The sequence below is a fragment of the Meles meles genome, chromosome 6, assembly GCF_922984935.1.
Source record: "Meles meles chromosome 6, mMelMel3.1 paternal haplotype, whole genome shotgun sequence".
NCBI lineage: Eukaryota > Metazoa > Chordata > Mammalia > Carnivora > Mustelidae > Meles > Meles meles.
This window is the reverse complement of record NC_060071.1, coordinates 20,337,164-20,357,285: the sequence shown is the minus strand read 5'-3', so window position 1 is coordinate 20,357,285 and position 20,122 is coordinate 20,337,164. Positions and strand designations below refer to the sequence as shown.

Sequence of the window (20,122 nt, the reverse complement as noted above, 5' to 3'; positions counted from 1 at the left end):
AATAAAATACAAAAATAAAAAAATAGGTTGTACAACTAAGTCAGTCATAGATACAGTGAATATAATGAAAACTAATTCTTTACATTGCCAAAATTTCCCAGTGGGATTCAAGTCTTCCATCATCATTTACTTAACTTATTTTATGAGAAGTATCCAAACATTCATACCTGTTCTTATTAGGGATGATGCCTCGTTCTACTTCTTTATGATTTTTGCCAATTCGAATAGCGAGCCAAGAGCCTAGTTTCCCATTGTACAAGGTATCCACAACACGGAACACCTCTCCTTTGTTAAAACTAAGTCCATAGGGAGATTCCTTTTCATATTCAAAATGGGTTCTTATATAGAAAGAATCTCCTACATCTGATTCTACGATGCGACGATAAACTAAAAGGAATCAAAACAAAAACATTATCAATAGCGAGTAAGATAAGAAGTTACTCTGAAGAGAACAGATTATGTGAAGATGCTCTGATAATAATAAAACCAAGAGTGTTCAACATATGCTGGATCCACATACCACATTAGGCATTCTATCTCAGGTATAGCACCATTCTCTCATGAAATAGGAAGGTTTAGCACCTCCATTTTGCAGATGAGGAAAAGTAATGCAGAAACAGATCAAGCAAGTTGTCCTTAACCACACAGTTCTATTTATATCATCTAACTTAACTTTGCTGCAAGTATTACAGATAGTCCCATTTTCTAAATAAGTGGTTCTCAAACAAGAGTAATTTTGTTCCCCCAGGGGATATCTGGTAGTATCTGGAGACATTTTTGATCAGGTAAGTGTGCTATTGGCATCTAGTGGATAGAGGCCAGGGATGTTTCTAGGCATCCTATAAGGCAGGGGTCAGCTTCTACAAAAAAGAATTATTTGGCCCAAAACAAAAACAGTGCTGAGGCTGAGAAACCCTGTTCTAACTGAAAAGTATATCTTCCTAATCAAAGAAAATTAGGCACTCTTTTTAATTGATACTAACAAAAATGTATTGCTTAGACAACATCAGTAAAAAATTTGGAAGGTGACCGTATACTTTTGTATGGTTCTGATGGCTAATAAACAACTAGGATTTTTCTATGCCTTGTGAAGAGCTGGACAGCATTCTACTTAAACTAGAATGTCATAAAGGTTGGTTCTATAATTGCGCTTTCTAAAGAGCATAGTGTTAAGACTGTACCTCTAAGTGACAAACTCTGAGACTAACAAATGCATTTATCACTCAACTTTGAATGATTTATTTAAAAATGGAAATTAAAATCCCTATTTAAGTTCTCAGAATTCTCTAGATTTTCTCCATTTTCTGACAGTATCTCACCATCTTTCTTCTTCTGAGCCAATATAGTCACTTCTTCTCCTTTAGGGAGGTCGAGTAGGAAAAGGACGGCTTCTTCTCTTATGATGTTTGTGAAATCTACATTGTTTACCTGTTAAAATATATTTCACAAATTATTCTTGGCCATATTTTAAGATTATGAAAATACTTATCTACACAGAAAACAGATTCTCAGATGTTACGTAATTTGGAAACATCACAGCTTTCAGAGGGAAAAAACTGATTTTCCTTTGAAGAAAAATACTACACTCTAATTTTAAATATGTAGAAACCACGTAAATTGAGTAAAGGTGTAAATTCATTTAAAGAGTAGCCACAATGCATCCTGGAATTAATGATCATCTACTGCAATATCCAACCAGTTTAGACCAAAAAGACAACATCTAATTCCAAGTATCTATTATTGTAAGATTTCTGGCTTTAAACTGTGAAATTATAAACTCCACAAATGTAACTTAAAACTAATATAATGTTGTATACCAGTATACCTCAAAAAAAAAAAAGATATTAATTCTGTGAATTTAAAAATAGAGCCTTACTTTTTACTAGATTCTGAAAAAGAAATCAGAAGTAAATAAGAAAAAGAAAACAGCATATGCATTGTCCCAACTCTATAAGAACATCTGTATGATGTAGGCTCAATGTCTGCAAAGTCATTAGGTACTTATATTAGAAGCTCTTAAGGACCAAAGGAAACTTATCAAAATGTTACTGGTGACTATATGCAGGATCACAGGTAGATTTTCTTCTTTTTACTTTTTGAAAATTTTCCACATTAAAAAAAAAAAATTAACATGCACTACTTTTATGATATAAAACAAAAGTAAAATATTAGGAAAAAATTTTAAAATGATGTACATAAGGTTGCCTGGCTGGCTCAGTTGGTAGAGCACGTGACTCTTATGCCGGGGTTGTGAGTTTGAGCCTCATGTTGGGGGTAGAGCTTACTTAAAAAGGAAAATAAGAACTTTAAAAAAATAAAATAAAATAAAATGATGTATGTATGCCCTGACTATTTCAAATAGGATATGAGATGATTAAGAGATCCGTTTAATTTCTTTAGTATAGTGAACATTACTCTCCATGATGTATCTGAGTACAACATATTATTACAAGGAGGAATCAAAGTACAGTGTCAGATGGAAGCCAGTAAGTCAAAGATGATAGCTTGACTTTTACAGGACGTTTGAAGGGAAAGGAGAAAAGGAGGAAAATGGCCATAGGTAGCTCATACAGTGGGGAGGGGACTCAGGAGAGCTGAAAGTGAAGATTCTGATGGTGGGCTGCTGACATGAGCCCTCAAAGTCAAGATGGACACCTGTAGCAAGAGAAAAACAGGGAGGTGCTGACATTCTCCAAGCTTCAGAAGAACCATAAAGGAAGGGTAGAAAGAATTTACAAGACTAAAAAAGCACCAGAATGACAATGTTACGGAGTCCAAGGAAGAAAGCACTTCAAGAAAGATTACTTCAGACAGCCAAAACACTGCTAGGAAATAAGGGAAAATGAGAGCCGACAGTGCCATTAGGTCAATGATGGCTTATGAGACTTCAGGTTGAGCAGTGGTTATGATGGAAGTCGGACAATGAAACTTTAGGACAGTGATGACTGAAAAGGAAGTAGGGCAAGGACTGACAATTTCAACAGCAAAAGGAGAGAAGTAAGACAGCAGAGAACAGATGAAGAGCCAGAGGAGAGGCAAAGAGAAAAAAACATGAGCAAAGCAACAAGGTTCTGAGCTGGAGAGTGAAGCCAGGACAGGGAGCAGGAGGTAGCCCAAGTGCAGGAAGACCGGAAGAGAGGTAGCAATGACAGTCTATGCTGGAGAGGTGGAGCAAACAGGAACTCACATTGAACAGATATGATCGGGTTAAACCGGACACAGTTTCTCTGCCAAGAGAGCTGGATATTTTGAGGAGACAGATAAAGATGATACTATATGACTAAACAGCATCACTTATGGCAAAGATAGAAAAAAAAAACAACAGCAAAATAAAAGAGACCACACCTAAGCTGGCTGGGCTTTCTGACTCCTGTAACTGGTCTTGTCTCTTGTGGGGTATGAAGCTTCAGAGCCACAGCAGCTGACACATTTGCCCAATGGACATCCCCATTTCCTTGCAGGTAAGCCATCCCCAGGGTAAAGAAAGCCCCATATGGCTACGTGGACTGCTGCAAAGACAGCTCCCTCTCCCATGGGAGAGTGACATCTGATGGCAAGTTGTGCCCTATGTCAGTCTTGCCTGCCTGAATGTCTAGTTGAACTTAAAAAGACTACTTGGTGGGTATCATAGGGATCTAAGACCTTTTTTTTTTTTTTTTTTGTAAGTTCTACAAACATCAGCGATTAAAATGAAACCAGAGGATCATACCCTGTAGTAACACATATCACACCAATAAACAAGACCAAATGCAGAAATGGGAAGGGAAGAGGTCAGTACAACCAAGACCAGAACGGATTCCTCATCCGAATGGATATTTGGTTCAAGAGACTATGACTTAAGATTACAACTGAATTATAATAATCGGTTTGCTGTATTTGATGTCTTTCTCTAAAGATCTAAGTACTTTCAAACCATATCTCTGATATACTGACATACCCTGAGAATTTGATCACCCTCTTCTAAGCCTTCTTTGGCTGCAGGGCTATCTTCTAGAACACCAGCTACAAATATTCCAACATCATTTCCACCAGCCAGGCGCAGACCCACACTATCTCCTTTTCTGAATTTTACCAATTTCATGCTGGGCCTGTTAAAACAAATATTTCATTTGAAACAGTTAAGAGAAGCTTGAAAAGTTACAATAAATCGCTACAATGAAAACCACACTCAGAATGAAACAAAGACCATAATCTCTGAAATTCCCCTCATACTAATTTACTGAATACAATTTAGTATTAGAATTCCAAATCAGCTTTACTGGCACTTTCTTTGATTCTCTGAACAATGAGTTTTAAAATATCTAATATGCAATTACTGTTTTATAACTAATTAATAAAACTACTTTATAAAAATAATATTTTCCCAACTCTTGGTGTCCTGGATGCATACGGGGCATTTGCAATAGTTAAAAACATCTTCCACTCTTTTCATCCCAACTCATACATATCATCTATACAGAATCACTGAGCGGTACAGTTTTTCAAAGGTAGAAACGGAAGCATAAATTGACAAACTTTCCTAATACCAGGGAATCAAAATGAGTCTCCAAGCACGTGATCTGCACATCCAAGAGACAGTGGTTTTTAAACGTGGCAGTTGTGCACTCTGACACAGATCACTTACTCTGCAGCCCCTTTGGATTTTAAATAAAAAACTTAACAGCCTTCAGCCTTTCTGGATTAGTCACATATTCAATCTCTGCCCTTTTCTTACTAGAGAGAGAATGGAAAAGGAATTAATGTATGCACATTCTTTTATAATCAGTGTAGTGCCAAAACCTTGTGCTAGCCCTGAAATAAAAACTAAAGGACATCTTAGAAGAATGGGTAGGGAGAAACGGATCATAAATGCAAACCGCTCTTTAAGGTAATTAATTACAAATAACATATATAATTACAAATTACCCATCTAGGTTTCCATAACTCTCCTACTTTTCTAGTCAAGAAGACACACAATTCTATTACCTATTCTGATATGAAGTGCAGAAAAAGTCCCTTTCCTCTTAATTCACTAATTAACAATGGACAAATGATTAGAAGCCAATAGAAAATAAAAACACAAATCAATGAATGAATGAATTGAGGAAAGAGAGGAGGGTCTAATTCTTTTAAACAACTGAAGACCAGTTGTATGCTTCTGGATCTTATAAGGTATTCACACTTGTCCCATTTCCTTACCTGGAACAAACATTTACTAGACATAAACATCAGAGTCTGTAGGTTAGATAAAGTCACTCATTGTCAGGGCTGGTGACACCCTTCCTCCTTCCATGAAAGTACTGGCCAGTGTTATCATGGGCCATGTGAATCGCTTAGATATGACAGTGTCCTACTTTTCCAGGTAAGTCCAGAGTCTGCTCACAGACTCCTCTTCCAAACCAATCATATAGAGAGCTTTTTGAAACACTTCCTCAAAGTCCTTGAGACTCCAGAACCCTGGTAGTCCTTTTGTAACAGAGACTGATCTAGTGTGCCTCAAAAAGTAAAAATCGTTGACTGTAGTCTGCACCCTTTAGTAAAATCTCTCTTTTTAAAGGACAGCTTTAGGCCCACTCTCAGGGTCACATACCCCAGATGACTGACATTTTATACTCTGCTTTACCAGTATTACATCAACTATTTGTAGTAAGAAAAAGTAAACCAATTAACCACTTCTGCCCCAAATCCAGTCACTGGACTTTAATAAATAATCAAATGTTTCCTGGACCAGCTACCCACAACCTCAAATCCTCTTCAGTATCTGTTCTTCAGGGCTCTCTTGAGAAATAGGTCTCTGGAATTAATCATTCCAGTTTTCTTAAACTTTAAAGAGTCATAAAAGCTTTCAAGCAATTCTGAAGAAAGGAAAAAGAAGGAAACTATTCCTTCATAATTTATAAAATTTTGAATTATCAGTTATCTGATAATAACAACATACAATTTTAACCTTCTATCCTACCCATCTATTTCAGGAGTTCTATCTATCTAGCTGGGTCTTGCAGTAACAAACTAATTTCCTTAAGCAAAGAAAACAAGTAAGATCAGGGGTCTACATCTAACCCACTTAAAAGTTTGGTGACATCATGTCCCTTTCACCACAGAAGCAACAAAAGACTAATATGATGATCAAGATTATTTGAAATTTACATCTCAATCTCATTAAGTATAAGACAGAACAGTAAAAGGTATAGAATATAAAAAACTTACTTTTGAGTTGCTAACTAATCTACAAGAGGTTTTCAACCAAGGGTGATTTTTGTCCCCAAGAAACATTTAGCAAGTCTGGAGACGTTTTTGGTTGTTACAACTGGGAGGTGCTACTGCAGCCAGTGGTCAGGGATGCTGCTCAACATTCCACAATGCAATAAACAAGGACCCAACCCAAAATTTCAACAGTGTTAGAATGGAGAAACACTGGTGTTTGTTTTTTTTAAATGCTAGGGCATTAGAAAACTTATGAAAATTCTGATTTCTAAGCAGAAAACAATTTTTAACTTTTGTAATTGCCAACCTAAAAACTAGGTAGGTGACAGTGGTGAGAAAGTCAACATCCAAAGTTTCTTTTTTGTTTTTTAATTTCTAATTCTATCATATAAATAATTTGAAAATAAAACATAATCATAGCATTAAGTGGTATACACTCTTTTAAAAAGGATATGCAATTGAATTCTCACTTTAAATAATGCTGAAAAATGGACAGAGAAGACAACACAAGCTTAAAATCGCATTACCGGAGAATCCCATCTTCATGAGTTGAATTAGGTAGGACACCATCAGACGGACTGACAGGTAAATCAACATCTGGTTGTCCAACTTGAGCATACACTGGCTTTGGTTCTAAAAGAACGAAAATTTTAAAATTGTGCAGGAATCGCTTTATTAAAAACTGGAATAATAATATAAGCACAACCAGGAAAACAGCAAACAACAAAAGCCCACAAAATATATTCATAAAAATTCATCAGCAAAAAGCTCAGAAAACTTAATAAGGGACATACATATTTTAAAGTACAGAGTACAGTTATAAATCCTGATTTCTTTATAGCAAGTATGCACATTACATGGTTACCTATGCCTTTCAAAGCTTCAGCTGTTAGGGTTTGAAAAAGTCTATGGTTGGGGTGTGGGGGGCAGGGAAAGGAGGAAGAGGAGGAAAAAGAGAAGAGAATCCCTACATCATTTCTCTAAGATTGTCAAAGCAGTCTTCTTCACTGTGGTAAAATTTGCTTTCAAATATCCACATTCTTACTACTAAACAAGCAGAGTAAAAAGATTTGAGAGAAGAACTGAGAGACAACAGAACCCAAATCTCCTGGCCTTCCAAGGAAATGGATTTTGGAAACTTGCAGATTCTTATGTCTGGTTTCATATACATCTCTACAGTGTATAACTTATTATAACTTATAGCATTTATGAAACACCTTCAATAGGTAAAATAACTTAAAAAAATTTCTTAAGCTAATCTAATGTTTCTCCTAAATAAGCAGTGCTAGAGAACAACTTTACTCACTGTGAATAGCTGTTAACTATGAATAATTTCTATCCAGGAAAATTTTTTAAAAATTCATGAAAGCCTACTGATCCATGCCAACCTCATACCCATAAGGAATATGCTAGAAGTCAGATTCAGAAAAATTCAAATACAGATAGTAGGAGATGCAACAGTAGTAACTGTAGAAATAACAATAATCAAAATCACTGAAGCATATTTAAGTCGTCTGTAAATTCTGACAATTATTTTAGTCTAATTGCAAATATTTTCTGAATGTAGTGTTTTGCTAGGCTTACCTGGAAGAGTAGGTGCTTGTTTCTCATTTCTCTCAACTACAACTTCTTCTACCGTTTTAGGAGTATGATCATCCACATGCTTCACAGGAGTTGAGACAGCCCCGGGTTTAGAAATTCTCTCTTCTTCTCTGCTCCGGAGACTGCACATTAGTAAAATTTTAAAAATTAGGGACACATAGATGATTGTAAAAATCATTTGTAAGAGAACAGTCTAAGAACAGTCAAGCAACCTTTGAAAAACTGTGACAAGGGATTTGCTCTAATAGCTATCAAAATACTATAAAAACCTAGTAATTAAAACTAGAGTGGTATTGTCACAGAAACGGAAAAACAGATCAAAGCAACAAAATAGAAAATAGATCAATCTATCCACAATAGTAAAATTTAATATGGAAGTGGCAGTTCAGAATTGTGAGAAAAGAACATGCTATTTATTTAATAAACGATGTTAGGACCAATGTCCACAATTTCAAAGATTAGATCTCTATGCATGTTAATGACAAAAATACGATTTCAGATGGAATTTAAGTCCAAATATATGTTTTAAAAATTTGTATCATCAAAAAGAGGACCGTTAAAGACTCAATGCACAAAAACCCTCATACAGCAACAACAGTGCCTGCATAAAAATTCAAGTAATTAAAAAATATATTTTTGGTTAAGCCAAATGAAATGGGGTTTTTTGGTTCGAACAGTTGAATAAGCAACTTTATACAGTTCAACCTGACATAAGTAATGAGTTTGATACCTTAATGTTTCCATATTGACCAATTTATATAGTGGCCTAATAACACATGAAGAATTTGGTATTTAGAACATATAAGGAACCGTAAATCAGTTCAGAGGAGACAACTCAAGAAAAAAATGAGTATTAGGAAAAGACAATTCACCAAAAATATACATACACAAATAACAATGAACATGAAAGTATGTTCACCCTCACTAGTAACCAAGAAAATGCACATTAAAATAACTTTTAATTATCATTCATGAGAACTTTCACACGATAACATAAAACTTAGGGAAGGACATGAAGAAATAGATACTCATACAGGGATGGTAAATAAATGTAAACAAGTATAACTACTTTAGGGCAAAATGGGAGTTACTTAGGCAAACACTCAAAAACCTGTAATTCCACTTCTAGGTTTATCCTAGAGAAACACAAACATGTCCAAGAACGCTTTTTTTTTCAAACTTTTTGTTATGGAAAATTCCAAATATGCACAGTAATGCAGAGAATAATATCATAAAAATCTTGTGTAGTTAAAAAAATTTTCAACATTCTATCAGCGATTCAATCTGAGGCTAACAGTACCCTTAACACTTTGACGATGACAGGACAAACACAAAAAACATTTTAAATTATAAACAGAGGAAAAAATTCTAAATAAAATGCTAGCTAAGGGAATATAGTAAAGCATTAAAAGGTCATTTTACAATGATCACAACAGGGTTATTTCACAAGTACATGGCTGGCTTAACATTAGCAATCTATCACATAATTCATTATTACATCCAAATACTGTATGAAAAAAATACTGGTGAAACAGGAATGTTAAAAAAAAATTCATCAGCCATTCCTAATAAAAATCACAAATAAAGCAAGAATACAGGCAATATAATTAGTTATGAGACTATTTTCGAAAACCAAGAGCTAAGACCATACTAAACAGGGAAATGCTGAATGTATTTACACTAAAATCAGTAACACAATGATACCTGCCAATACTAACTATGGTTATCTACCACTATTTTGAAGACTCAGATGATATGATCATGAGCTAACAGGCTTGAAATACTGGGGAGAATTTTAGTGAGTATAAAGAATACAAAACAAATTACATAAAGAAAATTATAACTACGTTTTTTAAACTACATTTAAACTACGTTTTTAAAACTATGTTTAAAAAAAAAATCAATGGATTTTCCTCAGTGTCCTCTATCATCAGAAGAAAATGAAAGGGAAAAGTATGCCAGCAATAATAACATCAGAAACTGTAAAATGCCTGGAGAGAATCTATACAAACTTAGATTGGGGGAGATCTCCCCAAATAAGTAAGATAAACATCCAGAAGCCATAAAGATGAAAACATTTCACTATTAAAAATTTCTAATTGCAAAGGAAAAGATATTATAAAGACTTATATTTGCAACACACTCCCCAAAAGAGCTACTACTGACTGATGAAAAAATGAAAAAGAACAACACAATAGAAAAATGACCAACAGGCTGGGAAAGCAGCAGCACCAGATCCAAGATGGCAACCAGGAGGAGGCTGATGGAGCTTGAAGAAATCCGCAAACGCGGAATGAAAAACTTCCATAACATCCAAGTTGATGAAGCAAATTTATTGACTTCGCAAGGGCCTGTCCACGCTCCATATGATAATTGAGCCTTCAGAATCAAAATCAGTGCTCCAGCAGAGTAACCAATCAAACCACAAGAGCTCACTTTTTTAAAGATTTTATTTATGTATTTGATAGACTGAGATCACAAGTAGGCAGAGAGGCAGAGAGAGAGGAGGAAGCAGGCTCCCTGGTAAGAGCCCGATGCGGGCTCGATCCCAGGACCCTGGGATCATGACCTGAGCCGAAGGCAGAGGCTTTAACCCACTGAGCCACGCAGGCGCCCCAAGAGATCACATTTAAAACAAAGATCTATCACCACAACACTGATGACAAGGGGCAGTCTGTCTGCCCAGTAATTAGTGCTAAGAACTGGAAGCCAGCAATCAAAACCCTCTAAGTAATCCAGTCCCACATAGCATTGGTGAATGACCCCAGCCCGAGCATCCACTTCGGGCTCACCTAACTGAAGAATACTCTGAGGATGGTAAAAAATTCTGTTAGAATCCTGAAGAGTTTACAAAGAACACGGGGAAAAGCAACCTGTGGACTAAACTCTGCCACGATGGATTCTAGCAAGTGTGAGCAGAGACCCCAAGCCACACATTTAGACACCCCACAAAGCAGGACTCTGGAAAATTGACACGTGCCACCGCCTGGTGTTTGCTTGTGGTAGTTACTAACTTTCTACAGTTTTCTTAATCAAAAGTAGTCTAGGTATGGGCACCTGGGTGGCTCAGTGGGTTAAAGCCTCTGCCTTCCGCTCAGGTCATGATCCCAGGGTCCTCGGATGGCATCCCACATCGGGCTTTCTACTCCTCAGGGAGCCTGCTTCCTCCTCTCTCTCTGCCTGCCTCTCTGCCTGCTTGTGCTCTCTGTCTCTCAAATAAATAAATAAAATCTTAAAAAAAAAAAAAGTAGTCTAGGTAACCTGTAAAGAAAGGATTAAAAATTTAAGATGTTCTTAAAAAAAAGAAAGAAAAAAGAAAAAAGGAAGTAAGGGAGGAAGGAAGGGAAGAAAGAAAGAAAGAAAGAAAGAAAGAAAGAAAGAAAGAAAGAAGCAACAGAAATGAACCTGGCAGTTCACTGAGGAAGCAACACTCATAATAATAATTATGATTTATAATCTCATAAAAAGATGCACAGCTCCACTAATCAGGAAACCATCAACTGGAAATAAACAGTTGCCAATTTGCAACCACCAGACTGGTAAACATGGAATTCTGAGAAATAAGTGTAGTCTCAAACATTACTTTTGGAAATAATTGGCATTATTCATGAACATTTAAAAATAATACTCTTTAATGACTTCGGAAACAAAAAGAGCCAGTATATGAAATCATGGACAAAGATGCTTACACAATAGTGACCACACAGGCAAACACCTAGAAATAGAATTCCCATAATAGGTAAAGTTTCTCACCGAAAGAATAAGCTCAAAGGACATTTACCCTATAATGATAAGTAAAATCAGCTAGCTGGAAAATAATATGCAGAGTCTTAACTTTTTTAACTATTAAATACATACATAGGACAACCGTCTTGGGCCCCTACCTCCTCAGGAGCTTTGTACTATCTCACCTTGCTAAGGCTCAATAAACCTTGTTTTGCTACCCACCAAAACAAACACACACACACACAAACACACACATAAATAAGTAAAATCATGCAGAGCTAACTCTACATATGATCCTTACTTTTATCTGTAAAAGTATGTGTAAGCACAGAGAAAGGCTTTTAATTCAAGAGCAGTGGGAAATGGGGTAAGGTAGAGTTGACCTATTTTGTTCTAATAAGCATACGATGCTTTTATAATGGGAGACAAAAACATATTATAATAAGTTACAATGAAAGAAAGCTATGTTTAGAAACATGAGAATAACTCTGAAACAAGATGTGAAGCACAAACTGCAGAGTATCTCTGCTGTGACATCAAGAGGTGTCTCCAGAAAAAAAAAAAAAAGAGGTGTCTCCAGAGCTCTACAGACACACCAGAGTGCACATGCCCACATGGAGAAAGACCTGGATGGGTATAACCAAACAGGCAACAAACAGTGTTTTCCTGCAGAAGGAGATGTAGACAAAACAGAGCCCAAGTGGAATTTGAGGTTTATCTATACTATTTGAATTTTTACAACAAAAATAAGTACACATGACTTACTGAGTAAAGACTGAAATGTTTTAAGATATTTTAAAAACAATATTCATCTTCAAATATTTAGTATTTTTAAATGGAATTAAGTCTAACTTTAAACAAAGAATTTGGTTCTATTAATGCATATTATTAGCAGTCTCTTACCAAGAAAAAGTTTCTTCAGTTACCCTCCTGAAAAGAAAAACTAATGACGTACTATATGGTGACTAACACACCATTAAAAAAAAACACAAGGCATTTTTCATAGTTTCTATTTTCTAGTCACTTAACTTCTATGGGGGTATACTCTAGTTTTTTTAAGTTATGTATATTAATATGAGCTGCATGTAGATAAACCAGTTTTTTAGGAACTATAAAAGTCAAGGTATTTTCTAAATCAAACCAGAATGAACTATTTTTAAATCACAAGAAGTCAAAATATTTAGCCACTGCTTATGTAATAAAATCTCAGGTACAATTAGTCCAAGAATAAATAAATACAATTAAGCTTTATCTCCACACTGCTCTAGGCACCTCAGAGTATAAAGGGTGGTACAAAACAGAAGACTCCCCTTATATTCTTTGCATTAAAAATACAAATATGAACATTTTAAAGAAAGACAATGAGATTAAAGAATGCATAATTTTAATAGTTCTACAGATTTATTGCTCTGCAACAAGTAAACTTTAATTGGTTTAAAAAGATGTAAAAACAATAGTTACAATTGACTTTCTTTCTTATAATTTAAACTTACTAAATTTAAAAATGACTGAAATTAATGACAATCACTATCTTGGTAACTTAGAATCAATTATAATATTCTAATGCAAACATCCTCTGTAATGATAACCAGCAAGTTGTCCTTTGTTGTGCAATAGGCATCTTGCTCCATCTTGCTGCCAGTACTTTCGTCTTTGGTTAATTTTCATACCATATTGCCCATCACTCCTTTTCCCCCCCCGTAACAACTGCTATGGCTGAAATAACATTTCAAGTGGATGGAACTCATATTATTCTATGAAATTTTCCATACAGTTAATACTTGGAGAATCACCTCTCTTTTTAGTGCATTTCTGTTATCTACCAAAAGATGGAGGCATTATTCAATAATACATGTAGATCGGGAGTAGTGCTGTTAACGGGATTATGAGGCAAGTCATCTATGTAACTGCAAATCTTCTAAAATCTGTATTAAATGAAATGAGGTAAAATCAGTGAATACATTTAACCCATTACATCCAAGATATTATTTCATTAGTTAATAAAATTATTAATGAGGTAATCTACATCTTTTTGTGTGTGGACAGTCATCAAAACCCAATGTGTTATATCACATTTAAAATATGTTTCAATTTGGGCTGGCCACATTTCAAACACTCAGCAACCACATGTGGCTAGCTAGTAGCAATGATGTTGGGCAATACAGATCTACAGTTACAGTACAGGAACACAATAACCAGATTTTCCAAACATTTATAAAGTTCTATTATGAGCAAACATGATCATTATGTCTACTACAAGACAATAACCAAATCCAGACACACCAAATTAGTCTATAATCAGTGGCGCTTATCAAAAGAAACTGGTAAGGCTGTGACAATGAAAACACATTTTCCTCAAATCTTCTGTACATGATTCTACCCAACTGGCTCTGAAACAGTATCTAAGTTTTACCAAAAAACAAACAAACAAAAAAACTTTTTACTATTAAGAGGAAGGCTGACTTTATACAAAAATCACATCTGTCCTGAGTCAGACGCATGTTTATCTACATACTCTGGCTCCAAGTAGCTGAGACAGACATTTCAGACATTCTCAAGGACCTCAAGATCCTCTTAAGGGCATTACTGTTTTTCTCCTGGAGGGGAGGAGACGGAGTTTATTTTCCAGAGTTCTAATTTGTACATCAATCTTACGGCAGTGATCCATTTACCCAGAAGCTCTGGGCTGGTTAAAAACTCTGTGGGAGACAGTTATTAAGAGATGGGGTGGAACACAGTCTCTGAAGAGTTTTTACAGTTCACATAAAGGGACTCATTGTAAACAGCCTTCTTTAAGCCTTACCCAGTCAACCGTGTAAACTGGGTAGCAGAGTAACATACTCTCTCATCAGATCAGCAAGGAGTAACAAGTAGTTATAAGTGAAAAACTTCAGGTGTAAGTAAAATCACCAGTGTTTGGGCCTATAGGTAGAGGGCAGAGGGCAGGTGGCTTGGTCCAGGGCTCTCCCTCTGGGTTCTGGTGTGTGTTCCTTCAGCAGGCTCTCAAAGCACAAAGTAGTCAGCGGTCTTCCCCTAGAATGGTTTCGCAGGAGAAGGTCTCTAATAAGACACTTGCCCAGGAAACTCCTTTTTCAAGCACACTAGAGGAAAAATTCTTGCACATTCTTCTGGCGACACACCACAGCCAAATTCTCTGCCATTCAGTGAAGCCTGCATGGGTGTGCCTTTCCCAACATGGCTGGCTCTGAGCCCCAGGGATGCGTGGGGGGGAGCCTCCTCTTTGGCATTCCAACACAGCACCAAGGGGAGCAGGTGTTCATATACCTGATTCTCATATTCTTCAGAGTTTCCTTTACTTCTTACTAGCTAATCCTTTGTTACACCAATCTGGTTATATTTAATCTCTTTACATTAAACTTGCTGGGTTCACTCCCCATTCCACTTTCTGTCTTGACTGAACCCTGTTTGACAAAACATGCTAGACTGCCCATTCTTCATGCAGCATTCTTTCAGGCTTCTAGCTCTCAAACATCTTCTCAACTGACTGGTTAGTCATGCCTTATTTTAAAAATGGTCCTAATATAGGAAATAAACTTGAGGCTTAACATTCACTCCAGTAAAACATCCTTTTATAAAACCAATTTCAAATTCCTATTACATGGTAAATGACTTAAATGGGCTTATACTTTCTTTTCAGAAACTTACTTGTTGCATAAAGGGAGGCAAGACCTATAGAAGCTAGGATGAAAACAAAAACTAGATGCTAATTCCTTTAAAGGCTACTGGACTATCTCAGCCATAATGAACAATAAAGATATGTTTAGAAACCAGAAAACAGATTTTCTCTAGTAACAGAAGAGTTCAGCTGGGAGGGCTAGAAGACATGGAAAAAAAAAAAACAAAAAACTAAAGGTACACTCAAGTCTGACTATTTAGAATGTTTTGACCATTGCTCAATCTTCTAAACTTTATATGGAAACAAAATGATATTTATACACTGTAGTTCCTCAACAGCAATAAAATATTAATGATCTCTTTCTGCATGGCATATACAGAATTCTAGGGATGACAAAGGGAGAGAGATGCAGAGATTCGAAGCTGATACAGATGAAGGGTGGTATGCTGAGAAAGTAAGGAAATAATTATACCTATTTTGCATATTTACAAGCTAATTTCCCACAATTTAAGTTTATTCTTTACATCCTGTAATCTACTGACTGGACATACATATGTGTGTGTATATGTTTTTGAAAAAATTTGAGTACCTATACTGCTCATTATGGCAAATGACTTTCAGGTGATAACCCAGATACAGACTTTTATGATCCTTATCATTTCGTATACAGCTTCTCATCTTACATGTTCATTTATGATGGTGATGATGATTAATGATTTAGAAGGAAAACAGATCTGTTGTTCAAACTGATTTTTGTAGAAATGAACAATTTTTAATAATGAGGAGTAAGGAAGACCTTTTTTTAATTTAAAGATAGCATCTTTAAGCCTTCATCAGTGGTATAATGATTATCAGGTACTTGGGCTAATATTTGGAGTAAATGATCTTTTTTTTTTTTTTTTTTTTTAAGATTTATCTTAGAGAGAATCCCAAGCAGACTCCCCACTGAGCACGGAGCCCGACGTGGAACCCCAGATCCTGAGATCATGACCCAACCAAAACCAGGAATCAGATGCTCAACCGACTGACTCACGTAGGTACCCTTTCAGTAACAATCATCTGACTGAGTGGTACATTTGGTTTTTACAAAAGAACAGTGTTAGAACACTCTCATTTTTTAATGAAGAGCCTCAAAAGGACAAAAGAAGATTGTTCTACATTATTTAAATTTGGAAGTAAGAGTTTTCAGACACTTGCTATTTTTAAGACATATTACCAAACAGTCCATTTTTTAAATATCTTATTTTATATTTTATATTGTACTTGTATAAGAGCTGATGAATTAAATAAAATTCATACTTTTACTTTGTAAACTGTGGCTCTAAAGTATAATATTTAAGCCTGCTTTTCTACCTTTAGATCCATAAACTCCCGTTAAGAGTTAAAACTGACCAGCATTCATTGACACACGTTCTTACACTTGGGCTTCTAGTTAATTACTAGAGAAATGCACCAACGAAGGTCTTTCCTCAGCCTGGCTTCTTAGAAAGCATATCAAAGACAAAGCCTCAGCTTGGAATTTTAACCTGGTAACCTAAAATTCCCAAAGACTGAATTTGGTTCTTAATCTAAGTAACAAAAGTTCAGGGTAGGTCATCAGTATTCCACTCATTCTGAAATGTTAGACAAAGAAAATTATTCCCCCAAAAAACCCAGTTCAAGTAATAAACAATCTTTTAAAAAACTTTCATATTTTTCCTACTGAAATAACTTTTTCCAAAACAAAAGAAAAAACTTCTTAGAACTGTAATCACTCTCTCCTTTGCTCTTATAATCCATCCACACAGGTCATCTTGCTGTTATTCTAAGAAGTTGAGAAATGGCACGTGCTATTCTTATTCTGTAATAATCTTCAATCGGGAGAGCTCTTACTCATTTCAAGATGAGGTCACTTTAGAGAAGGCTTTTCTGATCATGTTATCTAATATTGTCCCCTCCATCTTCACTATCAAACTATACCATGATTTTCTTTACAGTACTTACTACTTAAGGAAATTACTTTTCATATTTCAAAGTTACTTATCTGCTTTCTTCACCTGACTCTAAGTCCTAAAGTTCTAGGACAGCATGGATCTTGCCTAGACTGTTCAGGGCATAAATTTATAACAATATATTGATAACATATACATGATACCAATAAATAGTTTAGTAAGAATTAGCAGGATACTATCAAAATTACTGGTTAAAAAAAATCTGTGAATCTTCACTGTGAAGTGTTCACTGCGCTGCATCAACTCACAACCAACTGCCTTAGTCTGACTGGAAGGCATAGGAGCCAAGGGGAGAAGTCATTAATCCATTAATTATTTTCACTGAGACACTTCAAGAATTATATCTTTCTACCTGGCCCTTTTTTTCACAGATGAAGGAGAAACCAGAAACAAACCAACAAACCAACATGAGGGACTGCATAGTCTGAAAAAGAAAATGTAGCAGCACCTACACCAAGTTAATTACCAACATTATTACATGTAAATCTTGTTCTGAATAAACCATCTATCTATTAAACAGGAGGTTAATAAAACCTTTACTTAAGACAAAAAACTAAAACCAAAGATCAGAAAACAAAATCTGAAATTCACCAGAAGATGGGCACTTCTCCACATTTTAAAAGAGTAAAAAGAAATATCCAACTGATACATACAAATGTCTGAATAATTTTTAGCCTATTGGCAAAGTTCCAGAGAGAACCAAGAAATAACTGACAGAAACTATATATACTAGAATTAAAGGATAGATTAAAGGATATATTGGCAAAGTTCCAGAGAGAACCAAGAAATAACTGACAGAAACTATATATACTAGAATTAAAGGATAGATTAAAGGATATATTGGCAAAGTTCCAGAGAGAACCAAGAAATAACTGACAGAAACTATATATACTAGAATTAAAGGATAGATTAAAGGATATAGCTTTCTAATATCTAAGAAAACAATTATGGAAAGTAACAAAAATCATCAAGTGTGTAAGTAAAAATAATGATTTTTAGTTTAAAAGTCAAGACTTCTCTAAGGCATTTAAGCAGATACATTATATGCCCTATATGCATAGGTATTCGGATTTACCTGGCACTCCTGGAAAACAAGATCATGAGCTTAAATTCAACTTTGTATAGTAAAAGGCTGATAGTAAAAGGTGGACCATATAGATAAATAGTTTTCATTCTAAATATATCAGCTAACAGGGCTCCGTGCATTCAGTCTAGAAATTCAATTTTACCATGATGCATTTACTATATTATAAACGGTATCAATACTGATACTACTAACTTCAGAACTTAGTGTAAGCATTTTCTCTCAGGAGAAACAATGAATAAAGAGAATATTTAAAAATTTTACAGTTTCAAACTTCTTAAAACCCTGCTTTCAAGTACTTTTATAAAAAGCAACCATTTTTATTAAAGATACACTAAATATAAATTAAACCTTTTCTATTTGTTAAAATACATTCCCTAAAAACTTCAGACAACAACTTAGGCCTTAAATAAACTTTGTCAGTTTATGGTATGCCTGAGTGTAAGTAATACAAAACATAATCTTTACAATCCAAATTCAACATTAGCTTAGTTTGAGCTTTTACTACAATAGAGTTTTTTCAGTACTGCAGCTGCTTATGATAATCAGTAGCACCACAGTCACCTTTATTGTAACATTCAGAGGACAGAACAAAAAAGGTAAACATATGCTGTTACAAAGGAGGAAAAGTCATAAAACAGATCTGTTAAATTGAACGTTACACAGTAGGGAGAGTAAACTATAACCCAGCAGAAGCTTAGAACACAGCCTGCAAATCAAATACTCTCTACATGGGCAGGGACAACGCGGAGATCAGTGAAAAGAATCTTCTCGGTGAAAGCTACTTGGTAATCACCATGCAACAGTGCCACCAGCTGTGGACTCTCTCAGTATCCAAGTTTTGGCCCAGAGTAGGCTCTGAAACATTACTGAATAAAATACAAAACAAACCTGGCAATAAGCATCAAGGTATAAGGTGTAGAAAGGTATAAGAAAATGAGTCAAAATTCTTTCTATACGTATATTGTTTTTTAGTTTAAAAACAAGACTATTTTAACATTCTAGACCAGGGCCTGGCAAACTTTTTCCTTATACAGCTCTTTGAGCCTTAGTCTCTGTTGCAACTTCCCAATTGTGCCATTACAGGATGGGTTCCAATAAAACTTTATTTGCAAAATCAGGCAGTGGGCTGTATTTGGACCACAGGTTGTAGTCTGCCAAACCTTGTTCTATTTTTTTTTTTAATATTTTATTTATTTGACAGAGAGAAATCACAACTAGGCAGAGAGGCAGGCAGAGAGAGAGGAGGAAGCAGGCTCCCTGCGGAGCAGAGAGCCCGATGCGGGGCTCGATCCCAGGACCCCAGGATCATGACCTGAGCCGAAGGCAGAGGCTTTAACCCACTGAGCCACCCAGGCGCCCCCAAACCTTGTTCTAGACAGTAGTGAGGATACACTGCTCACCTAGTTATAATGAATTAATAAGCTAATGCATTTTTCTCAAGCGGTCTGTCCATATAATGTTTGCTTTCTCAGGAAAGAACATCATGTAGAAGAATGTAAGGAGGTCATAACAATGATGGAAAGCTGTACAGGACCCATGGTGTTTCTTAATACCAGGATTTTACTCTTAACGTCTAAGTTGTTTTTCAACACGGGATAATCCTCCACAACTGCACAGTTATTTGGACTTTAACATGAACTTTAGGGGAAGAAATAAAACCTTTAAGTAACTGGTAGTACTGTATATCTTGCCCATGGGCAGGTCAAAGAGTTCTCAGGAATTAAATTTTCAGCACAAATATCTGGAAATAATCTGAAGACTCTGGGTCTTCTGCAGTTGAAGTATTCTCTTTTTTTTAATATATGCTACATGTTCTAACCATATTCCTAAATCTGGTAGTGCAGAGAAGAGAATAATACCAGGAACTTAAAAAACAAAACAAAACAAACAAAAAAA

The 20,122-nt window shown here is 35.5% G+C and overlaps 1 protein-coding gene and 1 pseudogene across 6 annotated transcripts in view; one reads left to right on the top strand and one right to left on the bottom strand.

Annotated features, from left to right (window-relative positions):
- The window catches only part of TJP1 (tight junction protein 1), a 254,981-nt gene that overhangs the window by 30,077 nt on the left and 204,782 nt on the right, over window positions 1–20,122 (bottom strand). For all 6 annotated transcript variants that reach the window (XM_046008472.1, XM_046008474.1, XM_046008476.1 and 3 more), the window contains 5 exons: window positions 7,768–7,907; window positions 6,711–6,816; window positions 3,938–4,088; window positions 1,320–1,428; window positions 168–387 (listed from right to left, as the gene is read on the bottom strand). In XM_046008472.1, the coding sequence (XP_045864428.1) occupies window positions 168–387; window positions 1,320–1,428; window positions 3,938–4,088; window positions 6,711–6,816; window positions 7,768–7,907 (726 nt within the window). The remainder of the gene's footprint in view (window positions 1–167; window positions 388–1,319; window positions 1,429–3,937; window positions 4,089–6,710; window positions 6,817–7,767; window positions 7,908–20,122) is intronic.
- LOC123943940 lies at window positions 10,028–10,669 on the top strand (annotated as a pseudogene).